This window comes from Oculina patagonica, chromosome 7 (assembly GCF_052425735.1).
Source record: "Oculina patagonica isolate OP01 chromosome 7, crgOcupat, whole genome shotgun sequence".
NCBI classification, from domain to species: Eukaryota; Metazoa; Cnidaria; class Anthozoa; order Scleractinia; family Oculinidae; genus Oculina; species Oculina patagonica.
The window spans coordinates 28,140,624-28,161,400 of NC_135764.1; the positions used below are offsets into that span (position 1 = coordinate 28,140,624).

General features: G+C 38.5%; 3 protein-coding genes across 5 annotated transcripts in view; 2 read left to right on the forward strand and 1 right to left on the reverse strand.

The window, feature by feature from the left end:
- LOC144660590 (P-selectin-like) overlaps positions 1-20,777 on the reverse strand; it is a 179,468-nt gene that overhangs the window by 59,913 nt on the left and 98,778 nt on the right. The gene's annotated exons all lie outside the window — the stretch shown is intronic.
- On the forward strand, positions 46-10,736 carry LOC144660610 (uncharacterized). Its single transcript, XM_078521279.1, has 6 exons — positions 46-123; positions 3,183-3,324; positions 4,424-5,024; positions 5,107-5,281; positions 9,063-9,295; positions 10,190-10,736. The coding sequence occupies exons 2-6, from the start codon at positions 3,192-3,194 to the stop codon at positions 10,416-10,418; spliced, it is 1,371 nt and encodes a 456-aa protein (XP_078377405.1). The 5' UTR covers positions 46-123; positions 3,183-3,191; the 3' UTR covers positions 10,419-10,736.
- On the forward strand, positions 12,011-19,290 carry LOC144660614 (uncharacterized). 2 transcript variants are annotated; one of them, XM_078521284.1, is made up of 6 exons: positions 12,011-12,111; positions 12,862-12,988; positions 14,192-14,792; positions 16,171-16,345; positions 17,551-17,783; positions 18,487-19,290. In XM_078521284.1, the coding sequence occupies exons 2-6, from the start codon at positions 12,871-12,873 to the stop codon at positions 18,713-18,715; spliced, it is 1,356 nt and encodes a 451-aa protein (XP_078377410.1). In that variant the 5' UTR covers positions 12,011-12,111; positions 12,862-12,870; the 3' UTR covers positions 18,716-19,290. The 2 variants fall into 2 exon arrangements, with proteins under 2 accessions (XP_078377410.1, XP_078377411.1); XM_078521285.1 differs by having other exon boundaries at positions 12,015-12,111; positions 12,859-12,988.

A 20,777-nucleotide genomic window follows, 5' to 3' on the forward strand; every position in this document is an offset into this window, starting at 1 on the left:
AAGATTGTCATTGGTTCTTTTGATGTCACATGACCCCCTGCTATTCGTGGCGCGCTCTTCGTTTAGTGACAGAAGGGGAAGTTTTGAAGTTGTGTTTTGGTGATTTCTTTGCGGATTATAGCGGTATGTAGCCCATTATGATAATATTTATAATGCCACATTACAATTTAAATTTATAGTAACCGATGCAGTGAGTCTAAAAGTGAAATTCTATCGAAAACTACAAGAATGCTCTTGAATGCGACCTCAACTGAGAGACAGATAACTCGACTCCTAGTCACATTACTCACGTACGACGACTCTCGTATGTCGTATGTCTTTTCTCTCCGAAGTCGTTGCGAAAACCGGCCCAGTTCTGCTCTACTCATAGTTAAATTCCCGTACTCATACGGCATTATGCCTTATTATATAATATTAGATTACCGAGCCTTACTGAGACTCGTTTGAAGACTCGCAAGATGCCTTTAAATGTGTGGTTTATAAGCTTACGGTCGGTATAAAACCGTCAGACCATGCAGACTGCAGACCGTGCAGACGGTGCAGACCGTGCAGACTGAGTAATTTTTTTTTCTTCCTTTTTTGCATTGTGTTTCACAAAACTTTTCACGAACGGTTTCCGAAGTTCGTTTGAAATTCGCGAAGTTCGCTACGAACTTTAGGGGGAATTTCATTATGTAGTTGTCAATCAAATTACGAACTTCGCAACGAGATAATATATTGTGAATTTCACGTGCAGCGAAGTTGAAAGGTTGAGGAGTTCGCAAGTTGAGAAGAAGTTTGTCCAGTTTGTTTAATTTGGTGAAATGAATCCATTCACGGTACAAGGAAAGGTAATTTCAAGTCCAAGAAGGCAGGACATCAACGGACTAAAAAGCAAGGCTGCCCTGAAAATGGTTTGTGAATGTTACAACTGAGTTTTCCCAATGTCACCCGACACCCGACTAAAAAAATTAAATAAGGGCCTGTTTACATGGAGGGAGGGTGCCCCGGCTAACCGAGTTACCCAGCTAGAAGGGATAAAACCTAGCCCGCCTTTACATGCAGAATTCACAACCCTTCTACCCGAGATGAGACAGCGTCATTGAAGCGTGTCACGGCGTGGGAAAACAATGTAGCTCCAAATGATTGAAGAAAAATATGACTTTTTACTGAATAATCAAGGCTTTTCGTCTTCAAACCTATTTTAATTTGATGTGCAAGTTCTCAGAAATTTACTGCGTTCATTTTTGGCGAAATTCAATCGAAATTCAACAGTATTTGGCCGCCAAATTGAAATTAAATTTGTTGTGTCGTGAATTAGGATAATCATTCCCACGAAAATTTCGAATTTGCTCAAAGAAATATTTCCAGCCGACGATAAAACTAATTTTGATCAAATAGCACTGTTTGGGTCCAGAATTTATACATTTTATTCCATTAACTTCAAATTTAGTTTAAAAACACGCGCGAAAACTTATCCCGGCAAGCCGGGATAGCTCGGCCATAACCGTTTACATGGCAAAAAGCTATCCCGCCTAGAAGGGTGCCCCGGGCAAGTAGACCGAGTGCCCCGGCAAGGCGGGTTACCCTTCTAGCATGTAAAGGCTTCAATACGTTTTCTTAAGAAACGTATGAAAAGTTGGCTCGCCTAGGATAGCTCGGTTAGCCGGGTAACTCGGTTAGCCGGGGCACCCGCCTTCCATGTAAACAGGCCCTAAATTACAAGTTCTGCCGTGTGCAGTTTCGAAGGAAAAAATTTCAACAGATGAACCGGTTTACATATAAAAAAAAAACTGTTTGTGTGTGCCGTAAAAATCTTCTAAAGAGAAAAAAACGTTTTCCTTCTTGAATAAACATCAGTTTGGAAAATCTGCGGAAAACCAGAACTTTTCAATTCCGTGTTGTTATACTTCTGTGTTTACACAACACGCAAGTCACGCCATCTGTCTGTTCGTGATAAACTCTGTTCCTCTGAAATAATTTATATTTGCAAAAAAATAAGCTTTGGTTAAAATTTTTTTACTAATAAACAACACTTGCTTTGGAACAATTGAAATGTGTATTTATTTACGAATTACTTATATTTTATTATTAAGGACAGTGTAAAAAATTTTGGGGGATTTCTCAAGAAAACCCTGTATTCCCAAAGCATAACTACCAACCGAAGCATTTGTTTACGTTATAAAATTGAACTAGAAACCTGAACTTAACAAATAAACTGCTATTTCCGACCCGTTCGTTTTATATAATTACCTATAACTTAAAATGTTCCAATGTTTACAGTGTAACGCGCTCTCTGACAGTAGAAGAAAACTCAACAAGCTGGAAGCTAAATAAAATAATCCTTGACCTTGAAGCCAACTTTAGATGATTTCTTGCCTTCCTGGACTTGAAATTGCCTTTCCTTGTACTGTGAACGGATTCATTTCACCAAATTAAACAAACTGGACGAACTTCTTCTCAACTTGCGAACTCCTCAACCTTTCAACTTCGCTGCACGTGAAATTCACAATTTCGTTGCGAAGTTCGTAATTTGATTGACAACTACATAGTGAAATTCCCCCTAAAGTTCGTAGCGAACTTCGCAAATTTCAAATGAACTTCGGAAACCGTTCGTGAAAAGTTTTGTGAAAGACAATGTAAAAAAAGGAAGAAAAAAATTACTCAGTCTGCACGGTCTGCACCGTCTGCACCGTCTGCATGGTCTGCGTTTTATACCGACCGATAAGCTTAAGTCTTAACCCTTATCTTTCTTTTTTCTTTGTGAGACAAAAACGCGACATCACTTCTTGGAAAAGTGATGTCGCCATCAACTGGCTCTTGTCCCCCCCGACTGTAGTCAGACCTTTTCACGGTTTCTGTTGCCCATCTTGGTTGGGAGGCAAACACGGCAAAATTTACAGCAAATGTATGGGAAAAGTCTGTGAATTAACGGAAAACTACAAATTAAAACTCCAGATACCGGGTAAACGAGTTTTTTGATCAAATTTGAGGAAATGTAGTCTTGCAAGGAAAGCCACAAAATATATATATATATATATATATATATATATATATATATATATATATATTTTTTTTTACATACATTTGTCTGAAATCTGAGATGCCATATTTTGATTTGAGTTTACCTTTGTAGTAAAAAAACAAAGCATTAATTTTAAACCATGCTTAAAATTCATTCCTTGTATGTTGTATTTTAACAGTAGTCCAAGATGGCGGAGGAACATGACTCTGAATCTGAGTCTGATGAAGAAAGGTTTAAAGATAAGTTTGTTGAAGGAGAGTATAAAAAGCTTACAGCTCTTATTCAGGGTAATGTATGTCCTGGAGACTTCTCTTGCTCAGGTTAGTCAATCTTGCTCATAACAGGGATGTACACATAGCTAAGAAAACACTAAGCCAGGTCACCAACAAGCTCAGCTGGCTTTTCAGGCCTAATAGTAGCTCTAAAAGTTTTCTTTAATCTAGGTTGACATTTCAAATTTCAGCCAGATTTAAGCTCGATTTCAGCTCGTTAACTTAGCCTTCAGCTGGCCCTCAGTGACATCCCTGTCATAAACACTGTTCTGAGCTATTGCCATGCATGAAGTTCTCTAAGTTCTGTACTTAATTTAAACTACTTTCTGCATATAACATTGCAAAGTATGTTTAGTGGGGTTGTAATAAGTGTGATCTCATTAGGTTATTACTAGTTAAACTTTATAAGTGACTGCTTTATAGGGGTTGTCCACTTAAAAGTGGTTAATTAAAAAACATATACTCCTGATTCGCAGCAAATTAAAGAGGTTAAAAGCTCAGAAGCTATCCTAGCATACTGGTTAGATAATCTACACAAAGGAATGTGAACTAATTATATAAAAAGGGATCACACTTTTAAACTCTTCACAGGTCATTATAAGCTCAGATATTTGTTTTACTAATCAGGAAAAAGTTGGGTGATTCTTGTGTACTTGCACCGTAAAGCCAGCCGCACACTAGAGCAACTAGCTGAGCTATTCACCTCACATGCCTGTTTGCTCAGCCATTTATTCACTGCACATTTTGCCGCAGACAGTGAGGAAAGTGCTTAGCAAGTTTGATTCAGAAGCCGCCATGTTGAAGCACGTGAGCATTCTGCGTGTGTTTATTGGTCAGTTGATATATCTGGCTGAGCAAGTTTCTCATGTCGCCCGCACACATTGAGGATCTTGCCTCGCGAGGCAAAAAATATCAAACACGATAGATATTTTCCTCAAGGCCTCGCGAGGCAAAATTCTCACGAAAAACGGTCCGCACACGAGAGAAATCTGCCGAGCAAATGGCACGCGAGGCGATTACTGGTAGCTCAGCTAGATGCTCTAGTGTGCGGTAGGCTCAACTCTCAAGTGTAGTTGGTTGTTGTGCTGAGAATTCCGGCAATTATGTTTTCTGTTTTTGAGATGACTTTGTGCTTATTTCCTAACAGGCGTATGTCCTACTGTTCCTGACATTCGCTTCAAAGCTTCTTACACTTTCCTTGATCCTTCCTTCACGGAGGGTAAAAAGAATACTGTTAATCGCACGGCTATCTCCATCCAAGATCTGATTGGTCTGTGTAGTCAGGCTCCATTTGGCAGAAATGAGGAAACTGTTGTTGATGCAACAGTTAGGTCATGTTGGCAGCTGAATCCTGAAGAGTTCACTGTTAGTAACAGTCCAACTTGGAACAAAGCCTTTGATGACCTAAAGACTGAAGCTAGTGGTGTTCTCGCTCCTGGACTTAAGTCCAGAAATGTTCAGCTCAAGCTCTATAAACTGTTGGTGTATGAAAAGGGCTCGTTCTTCCTGCCACATCGAGACACACAGAAGGATGAAAACCACTTTGGAACCCTTGTTCTGTCATTGCCTGTGAAGCACAAAGGGGGTACGCTATTTGTGCGTCACATGGGGCAGGAGAGAAGCTTCAATTTGGACCCTGGACGGGTGACTACCAAGTGTCAATGGGCTGCTTTCTACACTGATGTTGAACACGAAATAAAGGAGATAGCCTCTGGGAATCGCGTCACTCTGGTTTATCATTTGTACAGGTACTGCACCTCTAAATATTGTTTTGTTGTGTTGTTTAAACCAGTGACAAATCATTAACATGGGTGTTATTGCATTTCGTAGCGGAAAAGGCTTCAAGCTGGTAACCCCTGTAGCTGGTGTGGACCACCCTATTGTCCAGAACCTAAAAAAGATACAGGAGTATCTGGTGCAGAAAGATGATGAACAATACCAGAAGTACTCCAGTGCAGGTTATCTTATGGAGCACAAATATACACCAAAGTCTCTCAAACCAGAGGTATTGTCTAAACGAACTACTTGTTCTTTACTCATCTAACTATAGTACTGGTAGGTAATTTGCACAATGCATGGAAAACAGATTTTCCTCCATTGGATGGTAACAATAATAAATTATTAAGGGCACCTGGATGTACAATTGATGTGTGAGACTAAGTGGTCCAAATTTAAGCTTTTGCCAGGTCACTGTGTTGTGTTCTTAGTATTGGTAATCAAAATGGTGACGAGTAAAATTAGGAAATAATTTCACGCGCGTTTTGTCAAAATGCTAATAATTTCCCGAGCCTAAAGGCTCGGGAAATTATTAGCATTTTGACAAAATGCAAGTGAAATTATTTCCTAATTTCACGAGTTTACCATTTGATTACATTTTAATATCATAGGTGACAAATTACGCTTGCAATCGTAGGTTTTTGACTGGTATATTGCATCGCGAACTCCAAGCTTTGAAAAGTTGAAAGCATACATTTTGCTCAAGTTCACAAGTTTTTTAGTCTTTGAAGAAAACCTTTTAGAGATTCCTTTTTGCTGTTGACAAAAAGTTTCAAAGATGAATCAACTGTCAATTCTCACATTATAAACCATAGTTTGTCTTGAATGAACAGAAAACGGCGCCCGTGTAAAACGCTCAAAAATCTGCTCGATGCCATTTATGTAATTGGCTTAAGTCTTGAAGTTGTTTTGACGTTTTGAAATATAAAATATCATCAAAAGTTTTATTGAATGGCCAAGGCTAGCTGGCTAAGATGAAATTCAAGCGGAAATGTACAAAGTTTAAGCTTTAAAACATCTTTTATTACGGACGCCATCTTGTCACTAACTACGTTGCTATGGCAATTTTATAATTTCACATGTGAAAATATAAATTAACGTTAAAACTTCGTGCCAAAATTAAGGAGTAATTTGTCACCTATGATATTATACTAGAAACTTTATTTTCACAGTGCCCCTCTCCTCCTAGGTGTATATGGTAACAAGCAAATTTTAATTCAATGCTGGGGGTAACTCTGTGATGGACTAGCATCCCATCAAGCAGGGCTGTCACTAATTTTTCAAGTAGGTGGGGAAATGAAAAATGTAGCCGGGGGACAAGATTTTTCTAGGATTGGGGGTTTGGGGAGGGGGGGGGGGGAGAGTAGGGTTTAGGAAACAACAAAATTGTTCCCAATATGAATTGGTTTATATGCAGTTTTTACACCACTGTAACCTACAACTTTCTCTTTCTCTACGGCATTCAACAAGACTCTGACAAGGTTTTGAAAGTTATTGTGTATTCTGGGATTTGAAACGGCCTGACTTGTGACTAATGGCGTGACAGAAAAGAGAAGTCGAGGAAGACTGGGAATGAGTGAAAGTAACTCGTGAGCAAGAGCAAAAAAACAGGGTTGTCCTAAAACACGGAATGCCGGAAACCCGGAATGCCAGAAGGCCGGAAATCCGGATAAGAAAGCCCAGAATCCTAAAACCCTGAATGACCTTTTTGTGTACGCCTTTTTTCAATAAAATACGTGGAAATTTGTTGTTGTTGTTGTTTTTTTTTTTGGGGGGGGGGGGGGATTTGGAAGTTTGTTACGAGTTTCCAATTACCGGTACGTTGCGAGTTAGCGACTCAAATTGTCAATTTCGATACAAAGTTCCAAACTTCGGCCCGACGGAACTTCGCAATTTAGCTAGTTGAGGAGAAACAAAACATGTTGTTTCAAAGTCATGGCGATATCTGAACTCAATGATTTTAAAGGAAACACGTTATGGCGGGAATATTCCAGCGATTCTTGCGGCTCAAGTTGCAAAACATTTGTTTGACCAAATAGTTGACGTCAATAAAAACCTTACATTGTGTTAACTTGTGCAGATTAAAACCTTCTGTAGTTATGTTATCAACAAGGGCTTTGCTACGCTTAATCGTTCGGAAAAAGCCATAAAAAAATATAAAAGGCTCACAAACTGTAAAAAGAAAGGTTGTTATTGCCGTCCTGCTTGTTCGTCAAACAAATATTGTGCAACTTGAGCCGCAATAATCGCTGGAATATTCCCGCCGTAACTTGTTTCCTTTAAAATCATCGAGTTCAGATATCGCCATGACTTTGAAACAACATGTTTTGTTTCTCCTCAACTAGCTAAATTGCGAAGTTCAGTCGGGCCGAAGTTTGGAACTTTGTATCGAAATTGACAATTTGAGTCGCTAACTCGCAACGTAATTGGAAACTCGTAACAAACTTCCAAATCCCCCCCCCCCAAAAAAAAAAAAAATAATAAAAAACAAAAAATAAAAAAAAACAACAAATTTCCACGTATTTTATTGAAAAAAGGCGTACACAAAAAGGTCATTCCGGGTTTTAGGATTCCAGGCTTTATTATCCGGATTTCCGGCATTCTGGGTTTCCGGCATTCCGGGTTTTAGGACAACCCAAAAAAACATGGCGTCGAGAACATGTTAGGAACATCAAAATGGTTTGTTTTTGCTTGCTTTTCTTGAACCAAAACCGCTGCTTTGAGAAATTCACACAACCAAACTTTTTGCACCTATGTAGAATATGTGGACAAGCCAAATTTTTTCGGACAAAGTAATAACTGGAACGCATATACAAGCCCTGTACGACTGATCTGTGTTTATTGATGTGGTTTATTGATGTGCAGGCGTAGCTGATTAAAACAGCATTAAAACGGGCAAGAGGAGGACACACATGCATAATGTTGCAAGTTTGAAGTTAACTGATTGCCGACTTTTTTTGTGTAGAAAGTGTTTATAGTTCAACTATGGCAAGTCTACGTCTTGTGCAAATTCTTTCACACATCATCCCCATGATCGATTTGGAAGAGAAATGCTGAAGCCCAAACTGTTTTTTCTGCAGTTCAACATAATCTTACCTTGAAGCAGAGCCGGAAGATAAGAAGGAATCCAGTTTTCTTCGTTTATTTAAATCACTTTTGCCTTCCGTTTTTTCAATGACATTTTCACGTGGAACCAGAAACTCCGACAACAAGAGAATCCAAATGAAACTAACACGTCGTAAAATCACACGCTTTTAAAGGAAGATTGCATTGTTCAACATTTACGCGTTTTCAATCACAGTCTCGCATGAAATAATGGTAAATTGCTCTCTTTAAAAGGTGAATAATAATTTGTACTACCGGTAATAAACTATTGGTTTGTTTTTTAATTCACAATTTTGTCATTTGATGTATTAATTTTTTCGCTTTCCAATGTTCTGGTTTTGTATCAAAGTAGCCAGGGCTCAAAGTCGTAGCCGGGGAAAATCCACGGCCCCCGGCTCTTAGTGACAGCCCTGATCAAGGGGGGAGTATTAGTTGAAATACTTCAACCCAAAGGACCAAAACAAAACTGCAGAAACAACCAAAATGGCTCAAACAAGCAAAACAAAACCAAATTACTGAAACAAGCAAAACCCATTACAGTTATTGAGAGCTAACCTTAAACAGGCTAACTGAGGTGCTATGTAGGCTAACCAGAGTGTTATTAAGCCCAGCAGGATTTAGGCTAAACGGAAACACTGCATGGTTAGTCTGTATAGCACTCCGGTTAACCTGTTAGTGTTTAGCTCTCAGTAATACACTGATGTACCGGTATATTGTAAATGTGTTTTGGTTGTTTCGGTGGTTACTTTTTGTTTTGGTTGTTTCGGTGGTTTCAGTTGTTTTGTTTCGGTGCTTTTGTTTCATTGTTTTGAATTTTAGTATGTGCTGTTTACAACACCGTACAGCTTAGATTGTTATAATTATTTGTGGGATTTGAATGATTTTTTTTTCCCCTTTACATTCAGAATCTGAAGGGTAGAGATGCATATTTCTATCAACTAGTCTCTGAAGCAAAGTTTAAATTGAAACTGTTAGCCATTAATGTTCGTGTTGACGGAAGTGGCCATGATGATGAGGGAGACTGTGATCTAAGTGACGTTGAAATTCTGTCGGAGTACAATGGCGGGGTGGAGTTCTCTGAACTTGATCTGGCTGCTGCAGTAAAAAATGGAGGCAGCTGGGACAAAACGCCATCCAGGTGAATACCCAATGAATCTTGATGATGATGATGATGATGGTGATGATAAATTAATACAGAGTGCAACAAGGCTATCCCCCCTTTTTTTCTACGTTTACTGTCGAATGTGTTTCCTCATTTTGGGTCAGTTGATGGATAAAAAAATATCATAGGAGGCAAGCATCATTGCCGTGGAGGCTAGAAACAACAAATTGTGCTTACAAAATCAACATGGGATCATTGGCCGAATAGTCGGCTGAGAAAAGCAAATTTAAGATGGGCCACTTACCGGTATGCTTCTTTGCAATCTGCCACCATCCATGGTTTTTTTTTTGAAAATGTCAAAGTATGGTTTGCTTGGACGTGGATGGTAAATCACCTAGCACATTTAAAACAGTTTTCACTGTTATTACTATACGTATAATATGGTTTGTTCCACTTTGGACATCCCCTTGGTATGACCAAATAATATAAATATTATAAACATTGACAGGCTGAAGCTTTAATAATTATATCTTTGTTAGTATACAGACATTGCACATAATATATGGAGAAAAAAGGTATTACTTATTTTAGATGCAAATATAAGGTTGTCAGAGAACAAAAAAAGAAAAAGTGAAATTTATTTGTACAAATGGCCTCAAAATGCCTCAAAATAAGAATGTAAATCATTATTTACCTTATTACATCATAAAAAGTGTACTCAAAGTGTGCACAGATAAAAACTCATGAGGTTTCTGTAAATGTTACTAGTTAAGAAACTATGCTAATGAATTCCTATTCACCTTTTTTCTTTGACAACCTTATCGCAGTTAGGTGTATTTCAGGCAAAGTGTGTAGTCAGCCTATGAAAGGTAAACAAGGCATTTTAAGAAGGAAAAAAATTGACTAGTCAATATGTTGCTGTTATTTCAGGCCAATAGAAAATGTACACTGGCTCATCAAAGATATCAAAAAACATGCCCACTCCTTGAACAAAGTTGACAGCCAGATTCAGGGCACTGGAAACGAGGGATGTGATTGGCATGCTACCTACATGACGTCAGCTCTTATAATCCAGTTGGGTAAAGACGCTAAGCGTGGCACAAAGAGGAAGTTTTCCATGGAGCATGCACGCCGCCCTTATCCTTACTGTGGCCCCTAGATGAATTGTCTTTCGAGATCAATTCTGTTACTTTGTTGATGAGTGAATCAATATTAGTGTTGATGATTGGAAATTCAATGAAAGGCAGGTTAAGACGCAGTTATGATGTATGAGAAAGTATTTCAACCTTTTCTCATGTTTGATATTTTTTGCAGCAAGTTAAAAATTATTATCATATTTTTCTAAATGTTGTAACAGTTTTTTAAAAATTATAATTTGAAAAACATTTTTTAAAGAGAGAAATTATACTATAAAATAAAATGAGAAAATAGTTTTGTTTCCCATAAGATAAATTGTAAATAAAACTTTATTATTATACTGTGATAATGGTCTGTTATATGGATGTGCGTTACCTCCAGGTAATAATGGAGAATTTTTCAAATGATAGGGATTAAGTTTAATTACATCTTGGCACAAAACCAGGGTAAATTTTGCCACAATTTCAGGAAATGGTTAGGAAAGAATAAAATTGTGCTGATGTAATGCCAGTTACCTTTCAATACTGGCAAAAATTATTTCATTATGGGTTTTTTTTTTTTTTTTTTTTTTTTTTTTTTTTTTTTTTTATTGTCAATGTGATCTCATGTTGTTTTTTTTTTCTCTTGGAAATGGAGGCTGAATGCTGAATCTAATTAATGAGACTTTTTGGTAAGGGGAAGTTGATTTTTTTCAGGTAAAAGTTAGAGTATGTTGAAAACTGATGTCTGTGACTGCCATAAAACCTCTTTCCTCGGAGACTTAGGGGTCAGTTCGGGTGGGGGGAGGGGGGGGGGAAATAAACTAAAGCAGAAAATCTGCCCCTGGGTCTCCGAGAATTTGAAACCCCTTTGGGCTTGTTCGATAAACCACTTTATTGCAGATTACAGAGAGACACCTTGCGAATGAACAAAACAGCCATTTCTTACATTAAAAGGACGGATAGGATGGTCCATTATTTCTTGTTTTGAGAGGGAGGGTGGGTGGGGCTGGGCAATTTTTCACCTACAAGTCGTGCATTTTTTTTTAATTTTTTTTTTTTTTTTTCTATGGCTCTCATTGCACGATTTTTTTCTGCCGTTTTTTTCTTTCCAGAAATTTTGTTTGGAAATTAATTACCCCCCCCCCCCCTCAAAAAGATAACCAATGAAACAGCAAAACATGAAATCAATGAAACTATGAAATGTTTGAAACCACGAACCCATTGAAATCTCGAAACCTATGAAACAAAAGAAATGATTACGTTTCACGGAAAGTAAAACTGGCTTAATCACGTTTTACGCAAAAATTGAATAGTTCTGTTGTATGATTTCTGTCGTCTAAGGGACGGACCATTATTTTTTTGGAGGGGGGGGGGGATAAAAAATATTGAAAAAAATTGTTTGCAGGACCTAGAAAGACAAAATAAATTGTTTGCAAACACGATATTTATAACAAAAAAATTGTTAGCATTTCGAAAAAAATATTTCCATAGGTGCGTTAACTAAATAAAACGTTTGCAGAGGAAAATTTTTCATCCCCCCCCCCCCTCCAAGAAAATAATGGTCCTTCCCCAATTAGCGGAATAATCATGATTTGCCATTGGTTCTTTTAATGTCACATGATCCGCTGCTGTTAGTCACGTGATCGATTTGGCGCGCTCTTCATACAAGTGACACAGCTGACACGAGCGAAAATTTGAAGTTGTGTTTTGGTGATTTCTTTGCTGATTATTGCGGTATGTAGCCCATTATGAGAATATTTATTGTGCTATATTGCAATTTAGTTTCTTGGTAACCGAATCAGTGAGCCTGGAAGTCGAATTCCAATCGAAAACTTCCAAAATGCTCTCCACTTCGAACTCAACTGCAACACCATACAACTCAATTACTCAAGTCACGTACGACCCTCTTGTCACCGAAGTCTTGCAGCTCCGATCCAAATCTACTGTAGTTTTGCCTCTGTATCGCTTTTTGTCCATACAGTTATAACTATCACATTTATAAGCCACGCTTGATCTTGCTAATTTGTATCAAATACATCACCAGAAATTTAAGCACATGGCTGAAATTTCTCTTATCTAGAAAGTAAGTAATATGTTCACCCCACCCCCTTCCCCTGTTGACGAGTCTTTAGTCTTTGATCTTTCAAATATTCTTTAAGGATTTAGGGGGAAAGTTGGATTTTTTTTTTCTGATGGGGTTAAGAAAGTTCAAGTTTTTCTGAGGGGGGGGGATCATGTTGGCACTTTGATCTTTTTTAGGGGGTAAATTTTGACTAACCTTGCAAACAGGGGGTGTGAATAAAAAATGGAATGGCCCCATGTTTTACTTCTGACTAATATTGAAGACGGTTTTTAGTCTATACTGGGCAATCTCCACGTGGCATGTTTACTTGAGTCTCGCACGAAACACAGTCTGTACTAACTAACCCTGATCTGTGCTCAGGTGCTGAACATTTATCCTTTGTCTGTGCTGTATTTTAGCAGTAGTCCAGGATGGCAGGATATGACTCTGATGAAGAAAAATTTGAAGATCAGTTTTTAGAAGAAGAGTTTAAAAAGCTTACAGATCTTGTTCAGGGCAATGTATGTCCTGGAGACTTCTCTTGTTCAGGTTAGTCAACCTTGATCATAAGCAGCCAGGTGTACTGTACTAGTGCCAGGATGATTAAAGTTTGTTAACGGCACTCAATCTTAACTACTTTCTGTGTATAGTGTTTAGGAGTGTTGTATCAAGTGTTCAAACTTGTGCAAGTTTTACAAATGAACAAATCTAAGTCATCTTAAAGTCAAAATTCATTGCCATGGCAACATCATAATTACAAGGTCAAAATTAACCTTTTTGGACCTTTTTAGGTTATTTAACGTACTCAGTGGAAGTTCTTGTTTTTGATAAATTTCTATCTAATAAACAGAAAGAACAATTTTGTAAAGCCTCTAGGCAGGAAATATTGGAGCTACATACATTTATAATTTTTCATAAATTTAAGGTGGCTCTAAACCCTACCAACAGGTGACTTTAATTTGCTCATTGGTTAAACCCTCGCAAAGTTGTACTAAAAGTTTAATCTAAGCATTATTTGTGAAGCTGCAATAAAATTAAGTGCTAAAGATGGGAATGTTCAAACCATTACCCGCCAAATTATAAATTATAACTATAATTATAAATTATAATTGTAAATTATAACACCCGATTAACTAGTATACAGGGTTACACACGTCTTGAAAGTCCTTGAAAGTCCTTGAATCTCAAAATAAAAATTCAAGGCCTTGAAAGTCCTTGAAATTGGTTTTCGGTCCTTAATTGAAAGTCCTTGATTTTTTTATTGAACGTCAAAAGGCTTCAAGGCAATGAGAAGACCGCCAAAATAAGCGATTTTTTTAGTTCTTCAGCAAGCACATCAACCGTTTATTTGGGGTAAATTTAATGAAAAAAAAGTCCTTGGAATTTCTAAGAAGGGTCCTGGAAAGTCCTTGAAAAGTCCTTAAATTTTTGGCCTGAAAAAGTGTACGAGCCCTGAGGTGGTATATGAATTTAATAATCATTGAAGGCTGAAGGAAAACACTCCATGTCTCTGTGATCTCAGATGTTGTGTTGTGTTTAGGAAGTGACTAATACTGGATACTGTTGCTTCATCAGATATTATCTGGTCAGGGAAATTTTATGTTAATCAGGGAAAAGACGGGGAATTTTAAAAATTCATTCATAGGGTCTTGTCAGATTTTGTTTGATTGCAGCTGTAGTTGGTTGTTGTGCTGAGAATCCCGGCTATATGTTTTTCTGTTTTGAGACAACTTTGTGTTTCTTTCCAAACAGGTGTATGTCCTGCAGTTCCTGACATTCGTCTAAAAGCTTCTTACACTTTCCTCGATCCTTCCTTCACGGAGGGAAAAAAGAACACTGTTAATCGCACAGCTATCTCCATCCAAGATCTGATTGGTCTGTGTAGTCAGGCTCCATTTGGCAGAAATGAGGAGACAGTTGTTGATACAACAGTTAGGTCATGTTGGCAGCTGAATCCTGAAGAGTTCACAGTTAGTAACAATCCCACTTGGAACAAGGCTTTTGATGAGCTTAAGACTGAAGCTTGTGGTGTTCTGGCACCTGGACTGAAATCCAAAAATGTGCAACTCAGGCTGTATAAAATGTTGGTGTATGAGAAGGGATCATTCTTCCTACCACACAGAGACACGCAAAAGGATGAAAACCACTTTGGGACCCTTGTTCTATCATTGCCCGTCAAGCACAAAGGGGGTGAGTTATTGGTGCGCCACTTGGGAAAGGAGCGCTGTTACAATTTCGACCCTGGACAAGCGACTACCAAGTGTCAATGGGCTGCTTTCTATACTGATGTTGAACATGAAATAAAAGAGATAACCTCTGGAAATCGCATCACACTGATTTATCATCTATACAGGTACATATATATGCAGCACTTAGATTAATTGTGAAGTCACTTTTTGAGTAACTAATTATAACTTCCCTAGCTATGCACCAATATTGGCTTATCCCACTCAATCCCTAGGAACTAAATGGTAGTAACGAAAACGAAGACCCCGAAAACGAAGACCTAAGACCTAAGACCCATACGAAAACTAAGACCTAAGACCCATACGAAAACTAAGACCCGTACGAAAACTAAGACCCATACGAAAACTAAGACCCATACGAAAACTAAGACCCGACCCTCCCACCTCCCCTTCGGCGACGTAATACACAGCTATAGTGCTTTCTCACCCAGTCGCTCATTGCCTCGGCCACAATCTTTTCCCATATCTGATCCACGCCAGACAATGAGCGGCATGATTAATGAGTGAGAATGGTAAACTATTATTAAGGTCACGCAACTCTGGGTAACGCTGGTTTTTGCCGGGTATTCGTTTTCGTATATACGGGTCTTCGTTTTCGTACGGGTCTTCGTTTTCGTATGGGTTTTAGTTTTCCTACGGGTCTTAGTTTTCGTACGGGTCTTAGTTTTCGTACGGGTCTTAGTTTTCGTATGGGTCTTAGTTTTCGTATGGGTCTTAGTTTTCGTACGGGTCTTAGTTTTCGTATGGGTCTTAGGTCTTAGTTTTCGTACGGGTCTTAGTTTTCGTATGGGTCTTAGGTCTTAGTTTTCGTACGGGTCTTAGTTTTCGTATGGGTCTTAGGTCTTAGGTCTTCGTTTTCGGGGTCTTCGTTTTCGTTACCACCGGAACTAAATTGTGTCTGGTAAAAACCGCAGTTTAAGTTGTCCTTTTTAAATTTTATAGCGTGACGCACCTTACTGTGGCCACCCAACAAACTTTTTTACAACTGTGCTTTCATTATATTATTATTTGTTAGACAAACACGCCTCCTTGCAAAGTTGAGTAGGATCAAATGGAAACTTGTTGCATCGTATTTATCGACAAAACGCAGTGAAAACGTAAAATATTACAAGATTACACTTGTAAAAAAGTTTGTTTGGTGGCCACGGTAAGGCGCGTCACACTGTAAGGCTAATTCTCGCTAGTAACATGTAATATTATAAGCAGAAAACCGAAGCAGAAAACCGAAGCAGAATTGAAGGCATATTAGAACCTTATGATCTAGTCGAAATCAAAATGACGATGGAACTGAAGTTGAGAAGCAGAAACCCAAGAAAAAAGAAACCTTCTGACCTATCCAATTCTAATTTTGTTGTGCTTAACTGATTGCGATAGGGACTCAGTTTTTTTTATTACCGAACGCCACTTATGCTTCCAACTCCAACTCCACTTCCAATTACGTCGCTTTGATTGTAACACTATGTAACAACTTGTATTTTTTCACAGTGGACAAGGCTTTAAGCTAGTAATTCCTGTCCCCGGTGAAGAACATCCCATTGTGCAGAACCTCAAAAAGATACAGGAGTATCTGGCACAGAAAGATGATGATGAATACCAGAAGTACTACAATGCAGGTTATCTCATGGAGCACAAATATACTCCAAAGTCCCTCAAACCAGAGGTATTGTCTAAATTGGAATTATTTACTCAATAAATATATGGTGTATCATAACTACCTGTAATTTGAACAATGAATGGGAAGCAGAAATTCCTTTACCAGATGTTTATTAAAGGAAACTGAATGCAGAAGCAACAATATGGAAACTGTTTTTTTGGGGGGTGAATTTTGTGAAAAAAATTTATGGTGACAAAATAACTTTTTCAAATTTTTATCAATAATAAATTTAAGTAAAACATCATTGTGTGAACTTTTCAGTAAAGCTTTTGAGCGACAAGTTGTGCTTGCAGCACCATGCCAATTTGATGTTTTGTTCTTAATTATATTAAGAAAAGAATTTTGCAAAACTTTAACAATTGTTTTGCTTCAGATTGCTTGTTTAGAAAAAAAATTCAAAATGGATGTTCTAAGCTAAATGCTTCGCAAGAGAAACAATTGAAACTATGGCTGCAGTATATAAAAGCAAAATTTCTCTTAACCTGTGTGTTATTTAATTTTACCGATATCGAGTATTGTCCTCATTGGCATATGGTGGCTCACAGGCGGCCCAGGCTCTCTTGTTAATTATTTGTTAATTATTTGCAACGGTCGTTGTCGGTTCGACTCAAGCGATCGAAAAATATGCTCCATAAATGGACGAATTTGAGATCTTTTGTTCCTAAATTACAATAAACTGTAAGCCATATAAATAAAGATCACTTACCTATTGTTGTTTGTCTGTTTTTGTGTGATTTTGAGGGGTTTTATTCCTCACTTGCCGCTGATGCCCCCTACTAGACAAAGAAAAAGACTTTTTCTTTGGTTTTAGTAGGGGGCGTCAGCGGCAAGTGGCAAGTGAGGAATAAACGTCCCAAAACCCAAATAATTAACAAATAATTAACGAGAGAGCCTGGGCCGCCTGTGGTTGGCTTAATGTTAATTGCACTGGACTCTGGATCAATCAGTCTGGATCCGAGCCTTGGTCAGATCATATAATTTTTTAATGGGCATGATGACGTTGAGTGCCTCGCTTTTCCCAGGTGTACAAATGGGTCTTAGAAATTTGATGTTAGTGGCCTGGGTAACCTAGCAATGGACTACATAATCACATCTAGCGTAAGGGGGAAATGGTCCTAGTCACTTCATGCTACTGAAACCGAGACAAGCTCTGATCTTGCAGCTTACATTTATTTTTATTGAAAAAATGTCCTTATTTTCTGTATTTTCAGAACCTGAAGGGTAGAGATGCGTACCTCTATCAACTACTCTCTGAAGCAAAGTTTGAACTAAAACTATTAGCCATTGATGTCCGTGTTGATGGAAGTGGTGGTGATGATTATGGAGACTGCGATCTTGAAGAGGTTCAACTTAGGGAGGATTACAATGGCGGAGTGGAGTTCTCTGAACTTGATCTTGCTGCTGCAATAAAAAATGGAGGCAGCTGGGACAACACACCATCCAGGTGACTACTACCTTAACTGACTCTTACTGCAGATCAAGTGGTCCGGTTTAAGCCTGGCTATGTTCAGTATGTTGTGTTCTTGGGCAAAACACTTTACACTCATAGTGCCTCTCTCCACCCACATGCATAAATAGGTACCAGCGAACTAATGCTGGGGTCAGGGTAACCCTGCGTTGAACTAGCATCCCATCCAGGAGGGAGTAGAAATACTCCTAGTTGCTTCATGCAACACAAACCGGGATAAGCTCCAGCCTGTACGGGTCACTAGGCTCGATGCAGACTTTTCATTCCTTTATGATGATGACAACATGATGGTTTATTATGATTGTCATTGTTATGCATAATGATAATGATACTGATAATGATAATAATGATAATAATAATAATAATAATAGACTACCTCAATGGTAGTCCGGCTAAGAGTACTGGTGTGCGAGCTCATCTGCAGAGAATGAGATTCACCTTTTGTACCACAAGTGTTGGATCACTAAGGTGGGAGAAATAAGAACGTTCTTTCATTATCCAGCTTGCACAGTGCTGATGAGTCCGGCTGAAGAGGAAAAAACAGCTGTTAACTGCTAGGCTTGTGGGTAATACCTCAGTCTGGAGATGGGCAAAGTGCAGATACGTGAGTGTAGTGAGTCTATTTCACTAATAAACATGATTCTGTGACTGAATAGTTGATATGTTTCTGTTGATTCAGACCTATAAATGATGTGCAATGGCTCATTAAGGACATCAGAAAACATGGCCGCTCCTTGAAGGAAGTTGACAGCCAGGTTGAGGGCACTGGGAACGAGGGTTGTGATTGGCACGCCACCTATTTGTCATCAGCTCTTGTGATCCAGTTATGCAAAGACGCTAAACAAGGCACAAAGCCAGAGTTTACCATGGAGCATGCACGCCGTGACTACCCATACTGCGGACCGTAGATGAATATAGCTTGTCCAGATCACTACATCACTTAGGCCACCACCCACATCAGACTGTGAACTTTAACTGCACAGGCAATTTAGTGGCTTAATTGTTCATAGTTAATACTGGTGTAAGGTTGCCTTGAGCAACTTTAATCGTTTTTGTTTTCAACAATGTTGTATTTGCGTTTTCAATTTGCATAGCAGAAGATAAAAAGTCTGCCATGCATGCAAAGTGGTTGCTTTACAAGTAAACACAATACCATGATCAGTGTTGATTGGACGAATTTAATGACAGACAGGTTGGGTCCCGACAAGGATGACGTTAGCCTGCGACACGATCTCACATGCCATGTGACGTAGTTAAGTTTAATACGAGGAAGTCATTCTGATGTTTGAAATTTTTCACGTTGAGTAAAAAATATGATCAAAAGCTACATTTCCAGTTTCTGTACATTTATAATAAATATAATGTTCTTGACCGTGTATATATGAAAGATGCACAGTGTTTTTAAACGAAAAATATTGTAAATTAGAAAACAGATATTTCTACAACAAAGAAATGAAAATTAAACGTTATTGTTATATTGCAAGTGATTGTGGTCTTTTGTATTAAATGTCAAAAATGTCTGTGCGAAAAAGTTTTAGGGTAGTACCTTATTATAGGAAATTAACGCTTGTGTTAATTAAGGTATCTGAAATTAACGCGAATTGAAGAAAAAATTACTTCCCAATAAAGGAAATTAACGCGAAAGAGGGGGTAACATTTCAAAATAAAGGCAATTAACGCGACGTACACAACAGGGACAAGTTTAGTTTAAAACTTGTAGGCGTATAATCTTAAACGAAAACAATGTTCGTGGTACTTTTCCAACTTTGAGCGTTCTTCGCAGTATTGATGATAGTGGCAAGATAAAATTATGCTTTTTCCTTGGAGTCAAGAATATCTGGACTGTAACGAAAAATTGGGGCCAAAATAATTGAAATTAACGCTCTACTTAATCAACGGCGCGGAAATTAACGTTAACAAAAATTAACGCGACTTAACACGAAAATGTGAAATTCGCGTTAATTACATGACGCGTTAATTTCCTATAATAAGGTAGTTGATAGACTTGTCAGAAACTCGACATAAACCCGTTGATGAAGGGAAAAAACACAAGGAAACAGACACTTGGTTTGGCCTCGTGATTTGCAGCCTTCAACACCCCGCGTTATTTGGTTCGGTTTTATTGGAGATGTACCACTGCGATGGGTGTAACGTTTGAAGGAAGGTTCGTTCTAGCAGGGGGTTTGTCGCATTCTTGTTCCTATAGCCCTTCTCGCTTTTTTTAGCTGGCACGGCCTTGGCATGAGAAATGAAAGAATCTGGAGAGAAAGGGATTTTGAATTAATTAGAATTTTTTTGGATTGGCTGTTTGATACTGAACATAGAAATTTTAAACGAAAGTAGAAAATGCCAGGACGACAATCGCGCGCATGTCATGCATGGCCTAGCAAAGTTAGTCTGCGTTCATAGGGGAAGGAGAAAAGGAGGTCGAGCCCCCCCCCCCCGGAGGAAGGAACTCCCCATAAATGAGCTATATAGGTGTGTGCCGCTGTGAAAAGTATGGTTTTCAATCGGTTTCGTCTGGGATAGGGTATAGAAATCAGAGAGTTTTGGTCTATAATAAAGGATATAATTGCCCAGGAAACTAATTGGTAGTATGACGAATTAAGTCCGAAATAAGAATAGAAACTCGGAAGAGAAAGAGACTTCCCTAAACGTAATTAAAATTATCGCGGCATCGCTGTTGAAAAAACATGAAAGTGATACAGTTCTAAAGAAAGCAAGTCTGGGATAGGGAAGGAATCTTTGGTGTCTAGCTATAGTCCAGTAAAGAGTTGCAAACTCAGCTAAACATGGCATGGTATAGGGTAAGGGTTTCAAAGTTCCAGCGGCACACCCCCACCCAAAAATATACCGAGTACCCCCAGCGTTGTACTCTTCTCTACTGAACGCCGACCAAGCAGGCAAAAGGAAAGTTGAGAGTTGAAAACTCGTAAGTGGATCGGATAGTCAAAAACCGGGAAGAGCCTG

Coding starts and splice junctions, on each gene's coding strand:
- LOC144660614 (XM_078521284.1), top strand. CDS start 12,871: ATGGCAGGATATGACTCTGATGAAGAAAAATTTGAAGATCAGTTTTTA. Junction 12,989..14,191: donor TGGAGACTTCTCTTGTTCAG/GTTAGTCAACCT, acceptor CTTTCCAAACAG/GTGTATGTCCTGCAGTTCCT. Junction 17,784..18,486: donor TGGGACAACACACCATCCAG/GTGACTACTACC, acceptor CTGTTGATTCAG/ACCTATAAATGATGTGCAAT.
- LOC144660610 (XM_078521279.1), top strand. CDS start 3,192: ATGGCGGAGGAACATGACTCTGAATCTGAGTCTGATGAAGAAAGGTTT. Junction 3,325..4,423: donor TGGAGACTTCTCTTGCTCAG/GTTAGTCAATCT, acceptor ATTTCCTAACAG/GCGTATGTCCTACTGTTCCT. Junction 5,282..9,062: donor CAAAGTCTCTCAAACCAGAG/GTATTGTCTAAA, acceptor CTTTACATTCAG/AATCTGAAGGGTAGAGATGC.